This window comes from Anabrus simplex, chromosome 1, assembly GCF_040414725.1.
Source record: "Anabrus simplex isolate iqAnaSimp1 chromosome 1, ASM4041472v1, whole genome shotgun sequence".
Taxonomy (NCBI): domain Eukaryota; kingdom Metazoa; phylum Arthropoda; class Insecta; order Orthoptera; family Tettigoniidae; genus Anabrus; species Anabrus simplex.
The window spans coordinates 1363741639-1363761046 of NC_090265.1; the positions used below are offsets into that span (position 1 = coordinate 1363741639).

At 37.7% G+C, this 19408-nt stretch overlaps 1 protein-coding gene across 1 annotated transcript in view; it reads left to right on the forward strand.

Moving 5' to 3' along the window:
• Window positions 1–19408, forward strand: part of LOC136859064 (uncharacterized) — a 792234-nt gene that overhangs the window by 266864 nt on the left and 505962 nt on the right. The window contains exons 24-25 of the mRNA XM_068225768.1: window positions 3158–3314; window positions 13067–13256. Coding sequence (XP_068081869.1) covers window positions 3158–3314; window positions 13067–13256 — 347 coding nt within the window. The remainder of the gene's footprint in view (window positions 1–3157; window positions 3315–13066; window positions 13257–19408) is intronic.

The window sequence follows — 19408 nt, forward strand, 5'->3', positions numbered from 1 at the left end:
AAATCAATGGAGAGTTTAAATGTGTAGTGTGGAGTAGTGAACCATCATGTCATAGGCCCTCCATAGAAAGAACACTAGATTCTCAAAGGCATCTCAACCACCTAAAAGACCAACTTTCACAGATGTTAGAAGACGTTCAGCTACAGACTAGGAGGAAAATGTGGTGTCAGCATGATACATGACGTACTACAGCTTGGCTTTACCAATTGTTATAAATCGTTGGATTGGACGAAGGAGATCTGTACCTTGGCCGACCTGTTCACAAGCTTTTACCATTTTAGATGTATTTCTCTGTGGAAAGCTAAAGGAGACTGTTTACAAGGGCATAATAACTACACCAGGTAATACTGCTGCCTGTGCTGAAATTTCTGATGAAATGTTAGAATGTATTAATCAGTCTTTACATCGCGGACTGGAAGCTTGTACTTGAGCTAGTGGTCGTCATTTTGAACACAACTTTTGATGGCCAATTATCTTCCTTCGTCGGAATCAAAATAATTATTTTATTAACTTTTCTTAAGTTAGTGCTGACACATGGAGCAGAAAACTGCCGATATTTACAATTTTCAAACTGCGATAGCTCGTACTACTTATACCAGAATCCTGAAAAAAACACCATTGGCATTCGATTTTTCTCTAGTTTTGTTTTGTTAATGTCAATAGGTATCGTTCCACTTGAAAATATAACTAAATACACATTCTCATAATTATTAAAATATGTACATGGACTACAATTATGAGCCGTCGGTTGCGCTTCGTTTTTGTGAAAAGAGCACATCATTAGCACTTTCCATTTCTGAAACATTGTAGAGCAAATTTCAGGTGACTATCTCTGTATATACAAGCAAAAAAGTTTTGGATAGCAATGATGCAATTACAGGACGTTTATTGTAATCACTCAGGCACACAACCTGTACAATTTTACAAAATTTAATGTTTTCCTGTCATTGTTGAACGCAAATAAACAGTAATAATGAAAGGTTACATTCTTTTAGTGATTGCATAAATGGTCGAAGAATGTCATCGGTATACCGCTGAACGTCCCTCGAATTGGTATCGAAGGTGTACGACGTTCATGCACAATCCCAGCTCAAAACATTACATCACCACCTAAACATGCATGCACCTCTCGAACATATTGCTGCTTTCCATCACTTTATTTATGTCTCCACAATCGTTGTCACCGTGTATCTGACCTAAGTGATACCCGTATTTCACCTAAAACATGACATTACGCCATTCCTCCAACCCCCATTTTAGGTGCTGGAAGGCCTACGTCCTCCTCTAAACACAATGACAAACCTCTCGCGGAACACTTCGAATCGGTCGCAATGACGTTATTTGGACACTATGCAGTCGATTGCGCGCAGTCTGCGCAGATTCGTGGACCACGCTATTACGCGGATATACCAATCTTGAAGTGGCGTTGTCATCCTCGGTCGATCTTTCCTCGGTCTGTCAGTTACATCATTGGTCTCACGGTACATTGTCCACGTTTTTAACACACCACTTTCAGTAACCCCTACTATGTGTGCCATCTGCCATTTCAGCATCATTCTTCTTGCAGTCATCATCCACAATGACTTTAACGTAAATTACAGAGGTAGATGTCGGTCCATGACATAGTCGCAGGTTACATCGATTCAATTAAGGGTCCATGCCGTACAACCAATGTGTGGCACATACCGATTGGACAGCCTTAATTATACCAATAGTCAAGAGCTCGTGTTACGGGGGCTGGATTATCACGAATAATTATGGTGGTACGTGCAGTCTCACATGGAAGCCGATCTTAGGGATCTCCAGACTTTATTTTATGCTTAAATTAAGACGGTGGTTTCTAGCAAAGATGCCCCTCAGGCAATAGAGTTAAGGTCTCCAAAAGCCAGCTTTTCTCCTCGTCGTTGTTATTAGGCTATCCGATCGTTTCTGAATGGACATGATCGAGTTCGTTGATCAGCTGTTGTGCAATGTTGCAAGTTTTTCAGATTTCGTTTCCAATGGTCAATAAACCTACATTTTTTAAATCGAGTTTCCTCATTGTCGACATTAGTTTTAAGTTACTGAAACCCGCCTCTTACCTAAGCAAGTGACGAAGAACCTGTAAGCGACCCAAGAGAAAGAATTCATGCCGATTGCTGATAGGTAAGAAAGGTAGGTATCCTTCGAAGGGCCTTAAAGGGTTCAATATACAAAACATTTTTTATTTATTTATTTGTTTAGTAGTAATCAGATACAGATATGAAGTACTCCATTTTACAATGCCTGTATACTAATACAAAAATTAACGTTAAGAGAAAAAGAATAACATTTGACAAAGAAGGGAATTAATCTCAACAAATTATTTAACAATTAACAAATAAAATGAATAACTGAAGGAAAACATTTACAATAACGCCCGTGTCAGAACTAGTGTTCTGGATATGTTGTCAACAGAAAATATTGAGCTTACTTATTTAGTACACATTTCAGTTATAAATCCATTCTTTAAAAGGCGATTTCATTCATTGTTAAAAACGATTTGTTCTAAAAGGATCTACAACGTGAATAAAAGGAGGAACCCAATCTTATGAAAGTATCTCAGTGTTCTTTGAAAACATTAACATTACTACGCTTGTACAATAAGGAGTGACTGTTGCTCGCAGTCAAATTTTACGGAAAACCTATTTTCATAAAATTATTTCATACAACAGCCAATTAGAGTGTAAACAAACATGTCTGGTTGGAGGAAAGAAGCAGTTGTAATTGTAACTGAAGAATATAGGAAACATGCGAGTTTATATGCAATTACGTTTCCAACGTATCATAACAGAAATGTTACGAGAGATGCGGAGGCAAAAATTGTGGGAGCACTGTGTGAAGTCCGACCAAACACTGATTCTTCGGAAGTGAAAGCCAAGGCGAACACAACTCAACAACGAAAGGTTAGTGCAGTATTCACCCTTCACTTTACTATTATTTCACGATCTGTATGTAATACTCACTGGGGAATGATTGTTCCTTTATTACAGTTAGTACTCGGCTTGTGATAATTTATTTTAATGGTTCATGTTCTCAAGTTCAATCTACCCTTTCATAAACAGGCCTAATATATGTCCTTTAAGCAGCAGTAACTATGTGCTGTATATGTTTTAATGGTTTAATATTATGATTTCAGAAATAAAGTTAACAAACTGAAAAGTGGAATGAGCTATGATGATGAATACAGGCCATCATTCATTTGGTATAACAGACTGATCATGCCAAGAAGTAGAAAATCCAATCTTGACATGTCAGAGCTCAGTGAAGATGGATCTACTGAGCCTACAGTCATGGTAAGTTCACTGTATAAGAAGTATATTAATTATTTTATGAGTTAAATAACTTGCCTTCTAATGATCGTCATAATAAAATGGACCTATACAAATGATGATGATGCTTGTTGTTTAAAGGCGTTTAACCTATTAAAATGAAGCACCATCATTTAAGAAGAAAGTTAGAAAAATAAGTAAGTGAAGTAATTAGGTAAAGCAACATTGTCTGTAATAGTTGCAGTGGTATCAGTTATTATTCATGAGGAGTTTTAGTGCAGGCAACAGTTGTAACAGTTCTGTGTGGGAAGAAATGTTGTGTTATTTGAATTTTCGTGATTCCTTTTCATACTGGTGTATACTTTTGATAGTAATGAGTTCAAGTAAAATTGCTATATGCAGTTGTATGAATAACGTGCTTACTCAGTTCAAACACCTGCATTACTGAGTTGCATATAATTTAAATCTCTTGTTTTTAATATATATAAGACTATTCAAATTATGAATTGATGCATTATTACAATCACATACATTATCAGAATAATTAACAGAAGAGAAACAAAACAAGAATGAGTGAAATTGAAAACAAAGCTTTTGTTCTGCCTTCAAAACCGGTAGCTATTCACACAATGTTCTTGCCACTTCACTTGCTCTTCTCAACTAAAATAATTTATAACATTATTTCTCATGTTCAGAAGTTCTTCAGCTGCTCTGTTTCCACTCTGCCTCACTATTTCCTCCATTGACTGACTACAAATAACTTTTCTGAAACACCCCTCATCACTCACTCGACCATTAGTTTGAATGTCCTCATAGGAATTTATAACTTTCATCAACCACTGCTAGTAAAATAATGCTCTTTGTGCCGTTGTAATTGTAGCAGTGTGATCCACTTGATCGTGGAGCTGAAAACAGAATATGTTTCCCATCAATTACTCCATATGACGTTTGGGAAGTTCCACTTTTCTTCAAATTCTTATGGAATAATTTTCCATTACTTTTTGTGTCTGGGATCTAAAATGAAAATTCATTTCGTACAGGATTTTGAAGAAGGCTCCATGATGACACTGGATGATATACTATTAGATGATGATGGGGTAATGGTAGGGCAAATTCAGAAGTCTGACACACACATACACACCTGCTTCTAGTACAAACAGCGTGATGAACCAATCACCATGGAAAGAAGGTACGACGCAATATATACCCAGTAAAATTGAGTTGCTGCATTTAACTCAAAACAATATTTTGGAGAAAATCGTGCTTTCATTAATGACATTTTTATAATATGATATGTTTTCCCATTTTTCAGGTACGTCAATCAGAAAAAGGAAAAGGGCTTCACCCGAGGACCACGTGCTAGCAAGTGCTAATCAGGCATTACTGTAGCATCTATGTCCGCTTCAGCTACAGATGCAGAAGAAGCCTACTTATAGAGGCTCTACTGTAAAAAAATTGAGTAACAAATATGCCATGAAATAATCAATTCCATTGTTATGCAATAGTAATTTAATCAATACATATACAATCCCACTTGCAAATGGCTTTCCTTTAATACATTTTATATTTCCCTACATGTTTCAGGGATTATACGAGCCTGGGTAAAAAAGATATTCTTGTAACTTACATCAAATACAGTATAGACAATACGCGACACTTATGGATTTAGCCTTGTTAAAATGGGAGACAATTCGCAAGTGGCGCTTCTAGTGACGTGACCTGAAAATTCGCGCTAAATTCAAATATCAATGGAAATGCATATACGAAAATGGATACATAAATTACGTCTAGAAAGAAAGTGTTATTGAGATATTAACTTCGAAGTTGCTAAAGCAATTCTGCATAAATGAATGAAGAATTATTTAACAGGTTATTATTTAAATACTGAAATTAGATATATAATCAAGATGTGAAATTGACTGCTGTGAAAGGGCTTGATCTTTCATTTATGCATTACTTTTTTAGCTTTAGAATACCTGCCTGAACTTTCACGGCTAGATTTGTCTTTTTCTCATTTAAAAGCTTGTCTTATCACATTAAGACACTTGTCAATAAAAATATCGGCACATTCCTTACACACATGATTCAATGAATTTACATTTAAGAGCTGGACAATTTTCCTTTTAACTTGAAGCCTACTAACAGAAAGAAACTCTATAAATTTATCCCCAAGAACATTAAAGATTTCCCTATAAGCAGTACTTGCCATTATATTACGATAAAGCAAATATGCATCATGATATTGTTTCAACAAAACATGTACATTTCTTAAATCACCCATATTTTCTTCAGTGCTTGACAATGCATTACGGCATTTCAAATGGGGTAACTTAGAACACAACCAGTCACAAATATATGCGTATGTATTTTCTTGAATTAAATCAAAACCCACAGATCACACTTACAACAACACATCGGTATTAAAGGTTAACTGCTGCACTATACAATAAAATATGCGTATTATATTTTAAGCCAGTTAAAATATGGGTCGAGCAGGTCAGAAGATTATGAAGTACTATAATAATATCTTTGTCACTGGAAGAATATATATGCAAACACAATATTACTTACATTTTCTTGTCACGAGGGAAACGGAAGAAAGACCGCGCATTCTTCTCTACTTCATAGTTACTGCAGCCAAACACAGCACATACCTTTCCCCTCATCTTGAGAGGAGATATCAAGGAATGACACACGCTACTATTCAATTACGTCAACTCACTGAAAACGCATAAATAACACCAAAAACTTCACACACGAATACACGTGCTCTTACGACAGAATTAGTAGTTCTCAGGTCAGTCCGCTAGAGAGAGCTCTAATAGCTGTCCCTCGATATCTCGCAGAGTGTCGCGTATTGTCTCTACTGTATTTGCTTACATGAAGGTTTTTGATTCGTCAATGGCAAGAAATCTCACCGTTGCCGGTATTTTCAGTCTCACTGTAGCTGGAACAGCTTACCTCATATTTGTATCTTGTCTTTCTATTCTTGGTCCAACAAACTGGAGCAAATTTTCAAAGTTTCCTTTACTCACTCTTAAGAAATTCGTGTATGATTCAGTGTCTTCTAATCACAATTCATTCTGGACTAGAAATAACAATCCCTCTCCATCATCCCTTCTAGCTAGCCAAGTCTGGTCCACCATCGTTTAGCTCTCCTCTTCTCACTGTTTTTTCTTTCTTTTAACAATTGCTCATGCAACTGTTGTAACTAAAGCTGCAATGTGTTTACTATATACTGATGATAATCATGATTTATTCACTGACAACAGAATCTACTACGTCTGACAGCCGAAAAGCAAAACTTTCAATTACTTGAGACCTTTTCCCACAGAGGTCAGGCCAAACAAACTTAATTCTGAGTTTTGTCCAACAGATGACAGAGCGGTCACCCGTTTGAATCAAGGTCGTGACCTTGGGGTTTAAATCAAGATCTATATACACAGGTCTGGTCACGCTCCCAGAATTATTTGTGGCAGCGGCCATTTTGAGATTAAAGCTCTCCACTTGTTGTCTGCGTGATATCTAGTGCAATGATATTTAAGTTATAGTGGGTTATTGTGTCCCTCCAAATTGCAAAAGTCATTCATCTAAAGAGGCTAGATTATTTAGATTCCTGAAAGATAAGAATAGGAGGAAAACATGGGTGAAGATTGCCGACGTGACAAGTGTTAGTCAACAGAACATTTACAGCTGTGTGAGGTTAGTACAAATTTTGCTAGAGAAAAATGTAATAATCAGCAAGTTTACTATAGGTATCTGCTTTTGTAAAAAGCTTGTCTATGAAACTAATTTTACTGACAATATCTTGATTATAATCTTCCCTGCAACTTCATTTTGAGGAATGTCAATTCGAAGTAAAGCGAGCACATGGAAGGAAGCTCATAAAATGGAATGCCATTCCTAAATTCTTCGACTTTCCTACTCGCCCGGTATCTTTCATGTGTGTGAGAAAGGCCCCGAATGAAGGAGGGCTGCCTTCAATGCTTTATATAAAAATTGTATTTACCAATTTATTGTAATGGTAATTTATTGTAATACTTATTGTAATAATTTTAACAATTTTGTAAATTCATAATGAACCTTTGATCTCACAAATTCTTTAGCCTTTAGACAGGGATTTTTTGATAATAGATATGTAATATTTGCATAACTTATTCAATAATTACTATTATTTTCAGAAAAAATCGAATTCCGACACAGGTATATATAATTTCCATTTATTTTGGAAAGGCCTCCTGTTTTTACAGTCTGCCGCTAAGAGGAGGTAAAACATAAATTTTCTGTACATAACTATTAAAGAAAATTCTAAATTATAAAGGAACAATATAATGTGCGGGATTTCAGAGCTGTAGCTGTAGAGGTTGTGTCTCAGGATCTTGATGGAAACCAGAATGTTGAGATAGCCCCTTCTTTATTTGAACGATAATTAGACGTACAACCAAGCACACTGCGCGTTCGTTCTGTATGTAAAGAGGAGCCTACACTACACTAAGGTAAGGGTGTGCCTGAGCCGGAGTTTACGTACGGTACGGTGGGCAGTTCCTTTCCTCTCCTCCATTTCCTTACCCCCACCAACAGCGCGTGGCAACCCATCCAAACCTTGACCACGCTCAGTGTTGATTAACTTCGGAGATCTCACGGGATCCGGACACTACACTAAAGCATTATAATGTAAATGAAAATCCACAGCCTGTTTCCAGTCATTCGACCGGGTCAGGGATGAAATGAATGAAGAAGCCCCATCTAGTGGCAAGGATATGAATTGTGCCGGCTGCCGAAGCCTGTCGCACTCTTCTGGGGCAACGATTAATGAATGAAATATGAAATTAAGTGATTTTATATTAATTTGGAGAGTGTTGCTGGAAACCGGAGTACCCGGAGAAAAACCTGTCCCGCCTTCGCTTTGTCCAGCACAAATCTCACATGGAGTGACCGGGATTTGAACCACGGATCCCAGCGGTGAGAGGCCGGCGCACTGCCGCCTGAGCCATAGAGGCTCTTAACGCATTATAATAATACTCATAATTAAATACTAAATTTAAAAGCACGTTAGACAATCGGTAATAATTTAGTGGATTCACATAACCTAGCAATGGTTGCTAACATGAGGCTGCACAAACTACAATACTATAATATGAATTTAAACACATACTACTGCAGAAAGTACCCTTTTACTGATGCTCATTCGAAATATTTCCACTTGAAAACACCAACTAACACCTTTAAAAATGTTGAAATAACAACAGCGTACTATCAAACTGTCATGTAAACAAAACTCTTGCTCCCATAACGAAGCTCCAAAACTGTGACATCGTCTCTCTGGAACAATTAAGTGTGGAAGGCTGGAAATACCTATGAAGTTACCCATGATCATATCAATCAACCGGCTCCATGGCTAAATGGTTAGCGTGCTGGCCGGGTTCGATTCCCGATAGTGTCGGGAATTTTAACCATCATTGGTTAATTTCGCTGGCACGGGGGCTGGGTGTATGTGTCGTCTTCATCACCGTTTCATCCTTATCACGACGCGCAGGTCGCCTACGGGTGTCAAATAAAAAGACTTGCACCTCGCAAGCCGAACTTGTCCTCGACACTTCCGGCACTAGAAGCCATACGCCATTTCATATCAATCAAGTCTACATAAATATCATTGAATACATCCTATACTACAATAAATACTAAATAAATCTTACTACCTTAAAATATGTCTGTTATCTCGCGAAGGTAGCTATATCATATCCCAAGAATATTCCTTGTCATCAATATCCTTTATTCCGAACACATTCGAAGATTCGCTTAGTATTATTATTGTTATGATTAGACTATTGTATTTATTATTTTTATTATTATTAACGACGTTGTTCCTCTAGTTTAATAAGCAATAAGTTCACATCTAAATTAAGCCTCTTTCATTAATATGGCATTGTATCAAAACGAACATCAAACGAAATATAAAGTCGCCGCAAAGTTCATTGTAACGTTCGAAGATCTAAGTCATTTACCATCTAATTCACATGAATGGACCTGCAACTCTTTGAATACGACGTGGTATTACGTCACAAACGAGATGCCTAAATAAATTTATAAGGACACACACATTAAATCTATTAAATCGAGTTATAATTTAAAAAATCATAAATGGAATCCTACGCTAAAGAAACGAAGAGGGTAATTGGGGATTTCAATGAGACTATGGAATGTGTGTGGGGGAAATTGGGAGTGAGATTTGTAGATCCTAATGGGTGGGTAGGAGATTGGAATCTACGCTCAGATGGATTTCACTTGAACCGCAATGGTACGTATTATAAGTTTATAAGTTAGAAGGTTTGTTTGAAAGAGTTATAGGGAGGTACGTTCAGGGAAACGGGGTGGACCAAGGACGATGACAACAGTATGGGAAGCATAAAGTCGAGTATGGATGACATGAAATTGTTAAACTGTAGAAGAACTGAGAAGTGATATTATGGATGCGGACATTTTCTCGCGGAACTGGAGTATTTATTTAGGAACGATAGGAGGGGGAGTATTTATAGTGGTGAAAGGTGAATTTGTAAGCTACGAAAAAGTTAAGGATGAGGAACATGAAATCCTTTTTTTTTTTTTTTTTTGCTAGTTGCTTTACGTCGCACCGACACAGATAGGTCTTATGGCGACGATGGGACAAGAAAGGGCTAAGAGTGGGAAGGAAGCGGCCGTGGCCTTAATTAAGGTACAGCCCCAGCATTTGCCTGGTATGAAAATGGGAAACCACGGAAAACCATTTTCAGGGATGCCGATAGTGGGGTTCGAACCTACTATCTCCCGAATACTGGGTACTGGCCGCACTTAAGCGACTACAGCTATCGAGCTCGGTACATGAAATTCTAGGTGTAAGACTCATCTCTAAAGACAATAGGCAACTTGATGTTTTTGGGTGTACAGACCTGGCAAGGTGCAGAATTATTTGATAAAATAACCAGCTGTGAGGGGAAGAGAGGAACGTTATTGTAGCGGGTGATCAGAACTAGCCAAATGTTAACTGGAAAGGGAATGAGAATAACAGAAAGCATCACCAACAAATGGATCTGTACACCCGAATAACCTCAAGTTGCATATTATCTTAAAATTTTGCACCAGTACTTCATCCTTCAGGTACCGAGCTCGATAGCTGCAGTCGCTTAAGTGCGGCCAGTATCCAGTATTCGGGAGATAGTAGGTTCGAACCCCACTGCCGGCAGCCCTGAAAATGGTTTTCCGTGGTTTCCCATTTTCACACCAGGCAAATGCTGGGGCTGTACCTTAATTAAAGCCACGGTCGCTTCCTTCCCACTCCTAGCCCTTTCCTGTCCTATCGTCGCCATAAGACCTATCTGTGTCGGTGCGACGTAAAACAGCTAGCAAAAAAAAAAAAACCGTCCTTCAGGATTTCGGAGATGGTGGCGTCTTCAAGTTTCCTGATCAAACAAAATAAATTTCGAAATTTCTCTTTCCTCCTCATGTACCTCAGGTACTTGAAGTGATAAGGACGGTAATAAAGACGGTAATTCAGTCCAGAATGAAACCACTAACACCTCTTTTGCGTCAATTTTCATTGTACACTATATCAAGTATTCACTAATTACAGATCGCAATATACACTCCTAAACGTAAACAACTACTTTGGATTCAGACAGATTAGCGTTCTTATTATTTCGTGTCAGAGCGTTGATGCAATACAAATATACATAAACATACACGTTACAATTACATAAAATGTATGGCCCTTTACAGATTTTCGTGCGGTCACACTGAGTCCATCCAATAATCAAAGTCAGCAATTCCCTCTATGGTCGCTTGAACGAGGCTTTGAAGTGTACATTGGTCAGGGCTTATTTGACAGTTATACATGTCTGGGGTAGTTTGTATTTCCCCACAATCACAAAGTTCTGTCTGTTTTTCTAGACACACCCACCTCTGGTGGTTGTCCCTTGATCTTCCAACACCACTCATCAAACGAATAAGTGATCTCCAAGTAGCCTCAGAACGCTGCATGCACGCACGAATTACTTTTAACGGCTTATCTCAAGCGAACGAGTCAGTATGGGCAGCTAAATATGCGGTGCAGCCATCTAGTGGATCATTTATGCCTGTTCCGAAAAGAGAAATAAATACCGCCTGGCACTTCGCGAATTTTCTTTGTACGACGCTGGATAGAACGCTGTTTAGATACCTATCCTGTCTTATGGAGAATGTTCCTTTCTTATCCTGAAGGTATAATAATAATGCTATTTGCTTTACGTCCCACTAACTACTTTTACGGTCTTCTGAGACTCCGAGGTGCCGGAATTCAGTCCCGCAGGAGTTCTTTTACGTGCCAGTAAATCTACCGACACGGGGCTGTCGTATTTCAGCACCTTCAAATACCACCGGACTGAGCCAGGATCGAACCTGTCAAGTTGGGGTTAGAAGACCAGCGCCTTAACCGTCTGAGCCACTCAGCCCGGCTATCCTGAAGGGTAAAGGTTTTAAATAAGGTCATGGGCGTTCAGTTGTGAATGTGGTGAGGGGGAGGGGTAATGGAGCCTCTAGACTTTCTTTCTCCTTTGCCTCAGATGCGGATACAGGTTATAAATTACAGAGTTATGTAAAACGCACATAAAATTGTTTGATATACATTACAGAAGTTGCATGCGTAGATATGGCTTATAGACCGAATGAACATTCATATACAAGTTAGTCTATGAAAGTCAACTTTAAAATGTAATGCAAGGTACAACTAATAAATAAATAAATAAATAAATAAATAAATAAATAAATAAATAAATAAATAAATAAATAAATAAATAAATAAAATATACAGATATTAACTAGATACAGTACATCGATGTGGATAAGATAGTGATATTGTTGATTTGTACTATCGGAGCTGAAAGTCATTTGAGACTCCACTAAAAGCCTACTTACCGAGCTCGATAGCTGCAGTCGTTTAACCCTCAAGCATACGTTCCAGATCTTAGGACGCAGACACACCCGTGGTGGTGCTTTCCACCCCACATATCATTGTATTGTAAAATATGAATTACTATATTAATTGGAGATTTTAAGGTAGATTATGTAAGAATGACTCTTTCTGTAGGGATCCAGCCGGAAAGGTACAAGAGCGGGGAGAGCACAGAAAAGTTATTTGTACATTTCACCAGGAAATAAAATGACCTGGGGTGGATTCCACCCCATACGCGTGTGTTTGAGGGTTAAGTGCGGCCAATATCCAGTATTCGGGAGATGGTAAGTTCGAACCCCACTGTCGGCAGCCCTGAAAATGGTTTTCCGTGGTTTCCCATTTTCACACCAGGCAAATGCTGGGGCTGTACCTTAATTAAGGCCATGACCACTTCCTTCCCACTCCTAGCCCTTCCCTGTTCCATCGTCGCCATAAGACCTATCTGTGTCGGTGCGACGTAAAGCAACTAGCAAAAAAAAAAAAAAAAAAAAAAGAAAAGAAAAAAAAAAGAAAAGAAAAAAAGCCTACTTTCACTAGGGAACAAATATATCTCCACTAGTTTAATTTCACCGTTTGGAAACATCATATCAACTAAACAGGAAAGTACTTAGGCTTTTTCATTCGTAGAATAATCAGCGTATAGCCCCAGTGTGGCAGTGATCTCATTAGCTGGAATCCCATTTCTGGTTAAGGTCTAAGTTTTAAATAGAAAAACTCTAGTCTTCTACGGAACTACAGTGTCATAATGTATTCAAACTTTTAAAACCAAAAAATGAATGTTGATTATAATGTAGGGCCTTCAATCTTTCTGCAGGGAAGATTCAACCTGGATATTTCCCCTGCACATGGTTCCAAATGGTACATCCCTATCACCTACACCACTAGCCAGCAGTTGCAGTTTAACGATACTAAACCAGTCGTCTGGTTGTCTCCTGATGATAATATGACGTTGCTGACCCACCCTGGAGAAGACGACTGGGTCATATACAACATCAAGGCCAAAGGTAAGTCTAGACCAGCGTTTCTCAAACTGGGATTCTCGACACATAAGGGGGACGTGGTGTCATATAAAAGGGTCGCGGAATATAAATAACGTGTACAATGCGAATGGAAATTATTTTCTGAAGAAGATGAACACATATCAGTTTATTAAGCGTGATTGTTAAAAACTCATAGCAACACATAAAAATACATTTCTAACAATCAATACACTTATTTTAAAACTTAAGTCGAAAAGCCCATTTTTTTTTAATGTGTTAGATGAGTTTGTTGCTATCGTTCTGCAATTGTATGCGGTTTATACAGTACATCTTAGCCACTCTTACTGCTTTATAGAAGCTTGGTGATTTATCAAATGTATATACTTTTCTTTCAGAAAAAATCCAATGTTTTGTTTCTAATGGACAGGTAATTTTATCTCCTAGAGCCGAACTGATATTGATGGCTTCATACTTTCAGCAGATGGGACTTAAAAGCAAACAACATACTTTAGTTTACCATAGGATGAAATAAATCAATGTTTTAAATAATTACCATTCTACCGATCCACAGGATGGCAATGGCTTGCTTCGTTTTGTCACAAATTTATCCACCGAGCGAGTTGGCCGTGTGGTTAGAGGCGCGCAGCTGAGAGATTACATTCAGAAGATAGTAGTTCGAACCATACTGTCGGCAGTCCTGAAGAGGGTTTTATGTGGTTTCCCATTTTCACCAGGCGAATGCTGGGCCTGTACCTTAATTAAGACCACGGCTGCCTCCTCCCCATTCCTAGACCTTTCGTATTCCATCGTCTCCAGGCATTTATATATATATATATCTACTTAATATTGACTATGGAAGGAAAAATATTTCACTAACTATTTTAATAAAGCACATACCAAAAGCTAAAACCTGAATGATTCTCCTTCTCTTGCACCATTTCTCTTACCAGTGTTACACAGGCGAATTCACCTTTAAACATGTCAAACCTTGTGCGGGCACAGTATTAGGGCGGGTTCAGAAAATCGCTATCAAGGCACCAATACAGTTCAAACTAGTTCCTCGCATAAGTGTTTATTATTATTATTATTATTATTATTATTATTATTATTATTATTATTATTATTATTATTATTATTATTATTATCTATATCTATATAAATAAAGTTGTAGGGGGTCAGCTGTCTGTAATTTTGATTGTTTTGCCAATTCTTCAGATATTTATCCGTTTTAGGTCAACTCAAGACCGAATCGGTGGTTTTTATTTTTCGTGTCTGTTCGTCTGTTCGTCTGTCCCACAATCACGGCGAAACGTCTTGATAGATCTCAACCAAACGTCATATTTACAGTATACTCATCCCGGGGAAGGTTTTGTTATGCATATCATTTAAACATCTTTGAATAGACGGGCGGTTTATAGGAAAACCAGAACAGTTTTCTTCCATTTTCTCATATACTGTTCATTTTCTGTAAAATCCGTGGACTGTTAGTATGTGAAGCGTCTCTTCATTAGAGACAACTTTTATTATGTTCATAATTTAGCTTACTCTTCAAACGACGGAGAAAATTACCATTTTCTGTGGGTATAATGCTCTTCATTGAGTGACCAACCAAGACCGACTATAATATATCAGACCAGGACGAATCAGACCTTAATACTACTATCGATTGGGAGGAAAATGACGCTTGCGTGGGCGAACGTTTGAGACATGTGGAAGGTTCATGGCTTTGTTTACAATGTGTTAAAAGTGTTATTTTGATCGAGTAATTGAAGTATAAAGTATATATTTGGTGAAATAGTAATTTATAATGGTTTATTAGTATGGTGCATTGTTAGGAGTGTATATATGGTATTGTTAGTGTATAATTGTGTAGGCCTATACATTGCCGGACTATAACATTTCACGAAATGGGTCGTTCCTGCTGCGTTCCTGGTTGTAGATCGAACTATACAATTGCGGTTACTTCAACTTTTAAATTCCCTAAAGATAAAGCTTATGGGAGAAATGTATAATCGATCAATCAATCAATCAATACTGGTCTGCATTTAGGGCAGTCGCCCAGGTGGCAGATTCCCTATCTGTTGTTTTCCTAGCCTTTTCTTAAATGATTTCAAAGAAATTGGAAATTTATTGAACATCGCCCTTTGTAAGTTATTCCTATCCCTAACTCCCCTTCCTGTAAATTAATATTTGCCCCAATTTGTCCTCTTGAATTCCAACTTTATCTTCACATTGCGATCTTTCCTACTTTTAAAGATGGCACTCAAACTTATTCGTCTATTAATGTCATTCCACGCCATCTCTCCGCTGACAGCTCGGAACATGAATATTCATCGGGAAAATTTGAAAGTAAAAGACCAAACTGTTGTATGTGTGAAACATTTCGAACCAAAATTTGTGGTTAGGGAAGATCTCTTTCCAACCGAAAATGGTTAGCCTATTCGTATCCCTCGTAAAATTCCTAAATTAGCTCCTGATGCAGTTCCTACAATTTTCCCAAATCAGCCTTCTTACCGTAAAATTAGACTCCCCAAAGGTAGAAGAGATCCAGAAGAACGATTACAATAAGTGATCGACAGGGAGGAGAAGAATTTTGCTAAGTGGTGTGAGCAGGATTTAATACCGTCTTTTGAAGACTTCAGAAGAATTCTAGACAGCAAACACGTTGGCTCTGTTCACAGTAATTATGAGTGAAAGTAGTGTTCTTTTTATTAAGATAGATGATGGTGGTAAATTTAGCGATGTACCATCAATGAATATGTGTTTCAAAGTATAGAGTTCCTTAGATGTAAAAGTAGTTTTTAAGAATCTATGTGTGCCTACTACGAAGTTTAAGTGGATACTGCAGTGTGAAGGAAATAATGACCTGAAGTGTAATAGGTGGAGTAATCTGGACAATTTGGTGAGTCATCTTTCAAATTACAGTGATGAACATGTTTCCACATCTGGTAGAATTTCTATCCTAGTGAATTTTTAAAGGAGGCCTTGGTTCTTGACAGTGATCTGGATATAGTAAGGCGTAGAAGTATTAAATTTGCCTTAGAACATTTGGAATTGTCTGTAGTAAGTCATGTACAGTATTCGTCTGAGCTTATTGTATGGGTTGCCACAATTTCTTACTCATATCCAGGAGCCTATCAGTCCATTCGTAAAACTAACCTTATGACTCTACCTCATCATGTATATCTTCGTCAATTATTAGGTTGAACAGGTTCAAAAGGTTATGGTATCGGATCTTCTCAATAATGTTTACTAATGGAGAAGTCTATAAACTTTTGAATGATGAGGATGAAGTTGTTACAGTCATGATGGATGAAATTTATGTTAATGCCAAGCTGACATATAAAGCAGGAAAGATAATAGGGATTGCTGAAAATGGGTCTGAGTCTGAGGCAACCACCACTATGCAGGTTTGTATGTGTTCATCCTTACATTTGAAATGCAAGGATGTTATTGGTCTCTTCCCAGTAAAATCATGAATGCTGAGACACTACTGAAACTAACAGTAGATCTTCTCAAAGTTATGAATGAACTTAACTTTGATGTAGTGTGCTTAGTCTCTGATAATCATCGAACAAATAGGAAAGTGTTTGAGCTATTAAGCGACGGGATCCTAAAAACTTGTGTCCTTAATCCAGCTGATCCTTCCAAGTCTCTTTTTTTCTCTTTGGCAACGTGCATTTATTGAAGTACATTCGGAATAATTGGTTAAACAGGTCCAGCGAATCTTTTGTTATCCCCGATGTTAAACAGACATTCACTATCATTGAGAACATTTTGAATATTCCTGAAGGTAAGATGACATGCCAATTCACAACCATTCAGGCTAATTTTTCAGACATGAGAGACCTATTTCATTCTGAAAATATGATGTTATTAAAGCTAGCTCCAGATTTAACCAGGAAGGCTTTGTATCTCACGGCTATTGAGAGGAAGAACGTTGCTCTAGCTATGAGTATTTTAGACCCTAAAAATATGGTGGCCTTAGAGATGCTACGAAATGAGGGTATGGTTATCTCTGAAGGTACCATCCAATTTTTAAAGTTAATCTCTGAATGGTGGAACATTGTTACTGTTCAGCATGTTATGAAGGGAACATACACCTTGAATGAGGATGCAAACCCAAGTTATGGGGATAATGACACCAAACTCCTCTTTTTGCAAACTTTTAAAAGTTATATTGATATCTGGGACATGTCGCCGACCGAAAGGAAACTCACTAATGACACATACACAGCTCTAACTCATACACTCCTCGCAATTGCTGATATATGTAAATACGTTTTTGATAAGTAAAATTATGCCTATATACTCACATCCAAGCTACAGACAGGTAGTTTGGAGGGAACATTCGCAGCTTATAGGAGTCTGATCGAAGACTCGAAAGTCCTACGTTTGCTGAATTTAAAGTCTGCCAAGTTAGGAGAGTTTACCTTGAAGGATCTAGTTGTAACATTCACCCAGGGGAAAGTAGATGAAAACTTGGATGTTTTGGAACCTGCTTTTGAAGAGTCTCGCTGTTCAATTATTCCTGTAGAAACTCAGAGAATTTTGGTATAATATATTGCTAGTTATACGAGCATGACCGTACTAGAGAAACTAAGGAAAAGAGTGAAGTGTTTGGAATGTAAAGTTATGCTGCAGTCTGATGAAGAGCTACTTCTTGATTGTGATAATATGGAACTTTATACATACTTCACTCAGCTAAACAGAGGTGGATTGAATCACCCTTCAACTTTCCTTCTATGCCTTATTTTTGATGTGTATTGCCTTTTCCAAACCCTTATCAGTGTTGAATATGAACCACATTTTTTGAAATTAGGCAATCAGATAGATGCTGTAGTGAAACTAGATCTCCAAATGGCTGAAAATACCTTAAGTAATGCTGACTTTGTCTGCAAGTGTCGCAAGCCATTAATAAAAAGTTTGAAGAAGTGCATTAAAGTCCTGGCCAACATTTGTGTCAAAAACTACTCAGAACTTCTGCATGACAAAAATGTCGCCAAGGACAATCACATTCAACAGATGAAGAGGAGCAATACTGAGGACTTAGGAGCGAAGCAGAAGATCCCCAAGGGTCTTAAGCTCAACAGCATGTAAACTTACAAGGTAAACTGCTCTTTACATAACATTACTTTCCATTTTCTACCTGTTTTCTCTTAATAGTCTTGTTACTACTTATTTAGGCAAAGTTGCTCATCAGAAAGAAGCCTATTGCATGCGGTATTTATTTACTTGCATATTTCTGTATATCAGTGTTGTTTTATTCATAATGTACCTGGTGATAAAGGAATTAATTTGACATAACTACACGTATGTGCGTATTTACTTTCATTAGACTCGTAGGTACTTTTTCTTTAATGTACATCATTTCAGTTATTTTCTTCTAAGTAAGTACGTTTTAACATTAATCTTGAAATGAAGGTGTTCAAATATGTCAGTCTCGTATCAGCAGTTTTAGGCAAGTAAAAGAACTCCTGCGGGACAAAATTCTGGCATCTTCGAAAACGTAAACAGAAGTTAGTGGGACGTAAAAGAATATTGTTATTATTATTATTATTATTATTATGGATATGCGGCGGCTTGTCGTTGAAATGAAGTTATTACGTGCTACCTAACCTTCATCAGTCGGCACCTGCTGCGCCCACGACGTCCACCATTTTGGTTTCGGTTTTACGGTCTAATATATTGTAGTCGGTCTTGGACCGACAGACCGACAATGAACCTACAGGTTACCATGGCAACGTTTCTGACTGCTTGCCAACAGGGAAGTAACGTATTGCCATTTTCGTCATCATTCCTGTAAATTCATGGTTGTTCCTTAGGTAGAAAGCGAGAGAGACGTCAATCGGCTATTTTGGGGGATATTGATGGAATATCGTTCGAGATTATATCCGTCCTCGAATAGCTTAAGTAATAACACCATTAGTCATCATCTTATCTGTTTACCTAAGAATCCTTACGCCTAAATTTCTCCTCTGTCACCACTTTCTTATAACCGTAACTCATACCATCATAATTTATAGAGGGGCATTTGATTTTCCAGTACATCCACTTGGTATTACATATTTGTCCTATCCGGCTCTCCTGAGTTATAATCCTATTTTATATTAATTTTAGCTTTATTAATTGTATTACTTTCTTCCTTAATTACTCCGTATGAATGCTAGTGCTTA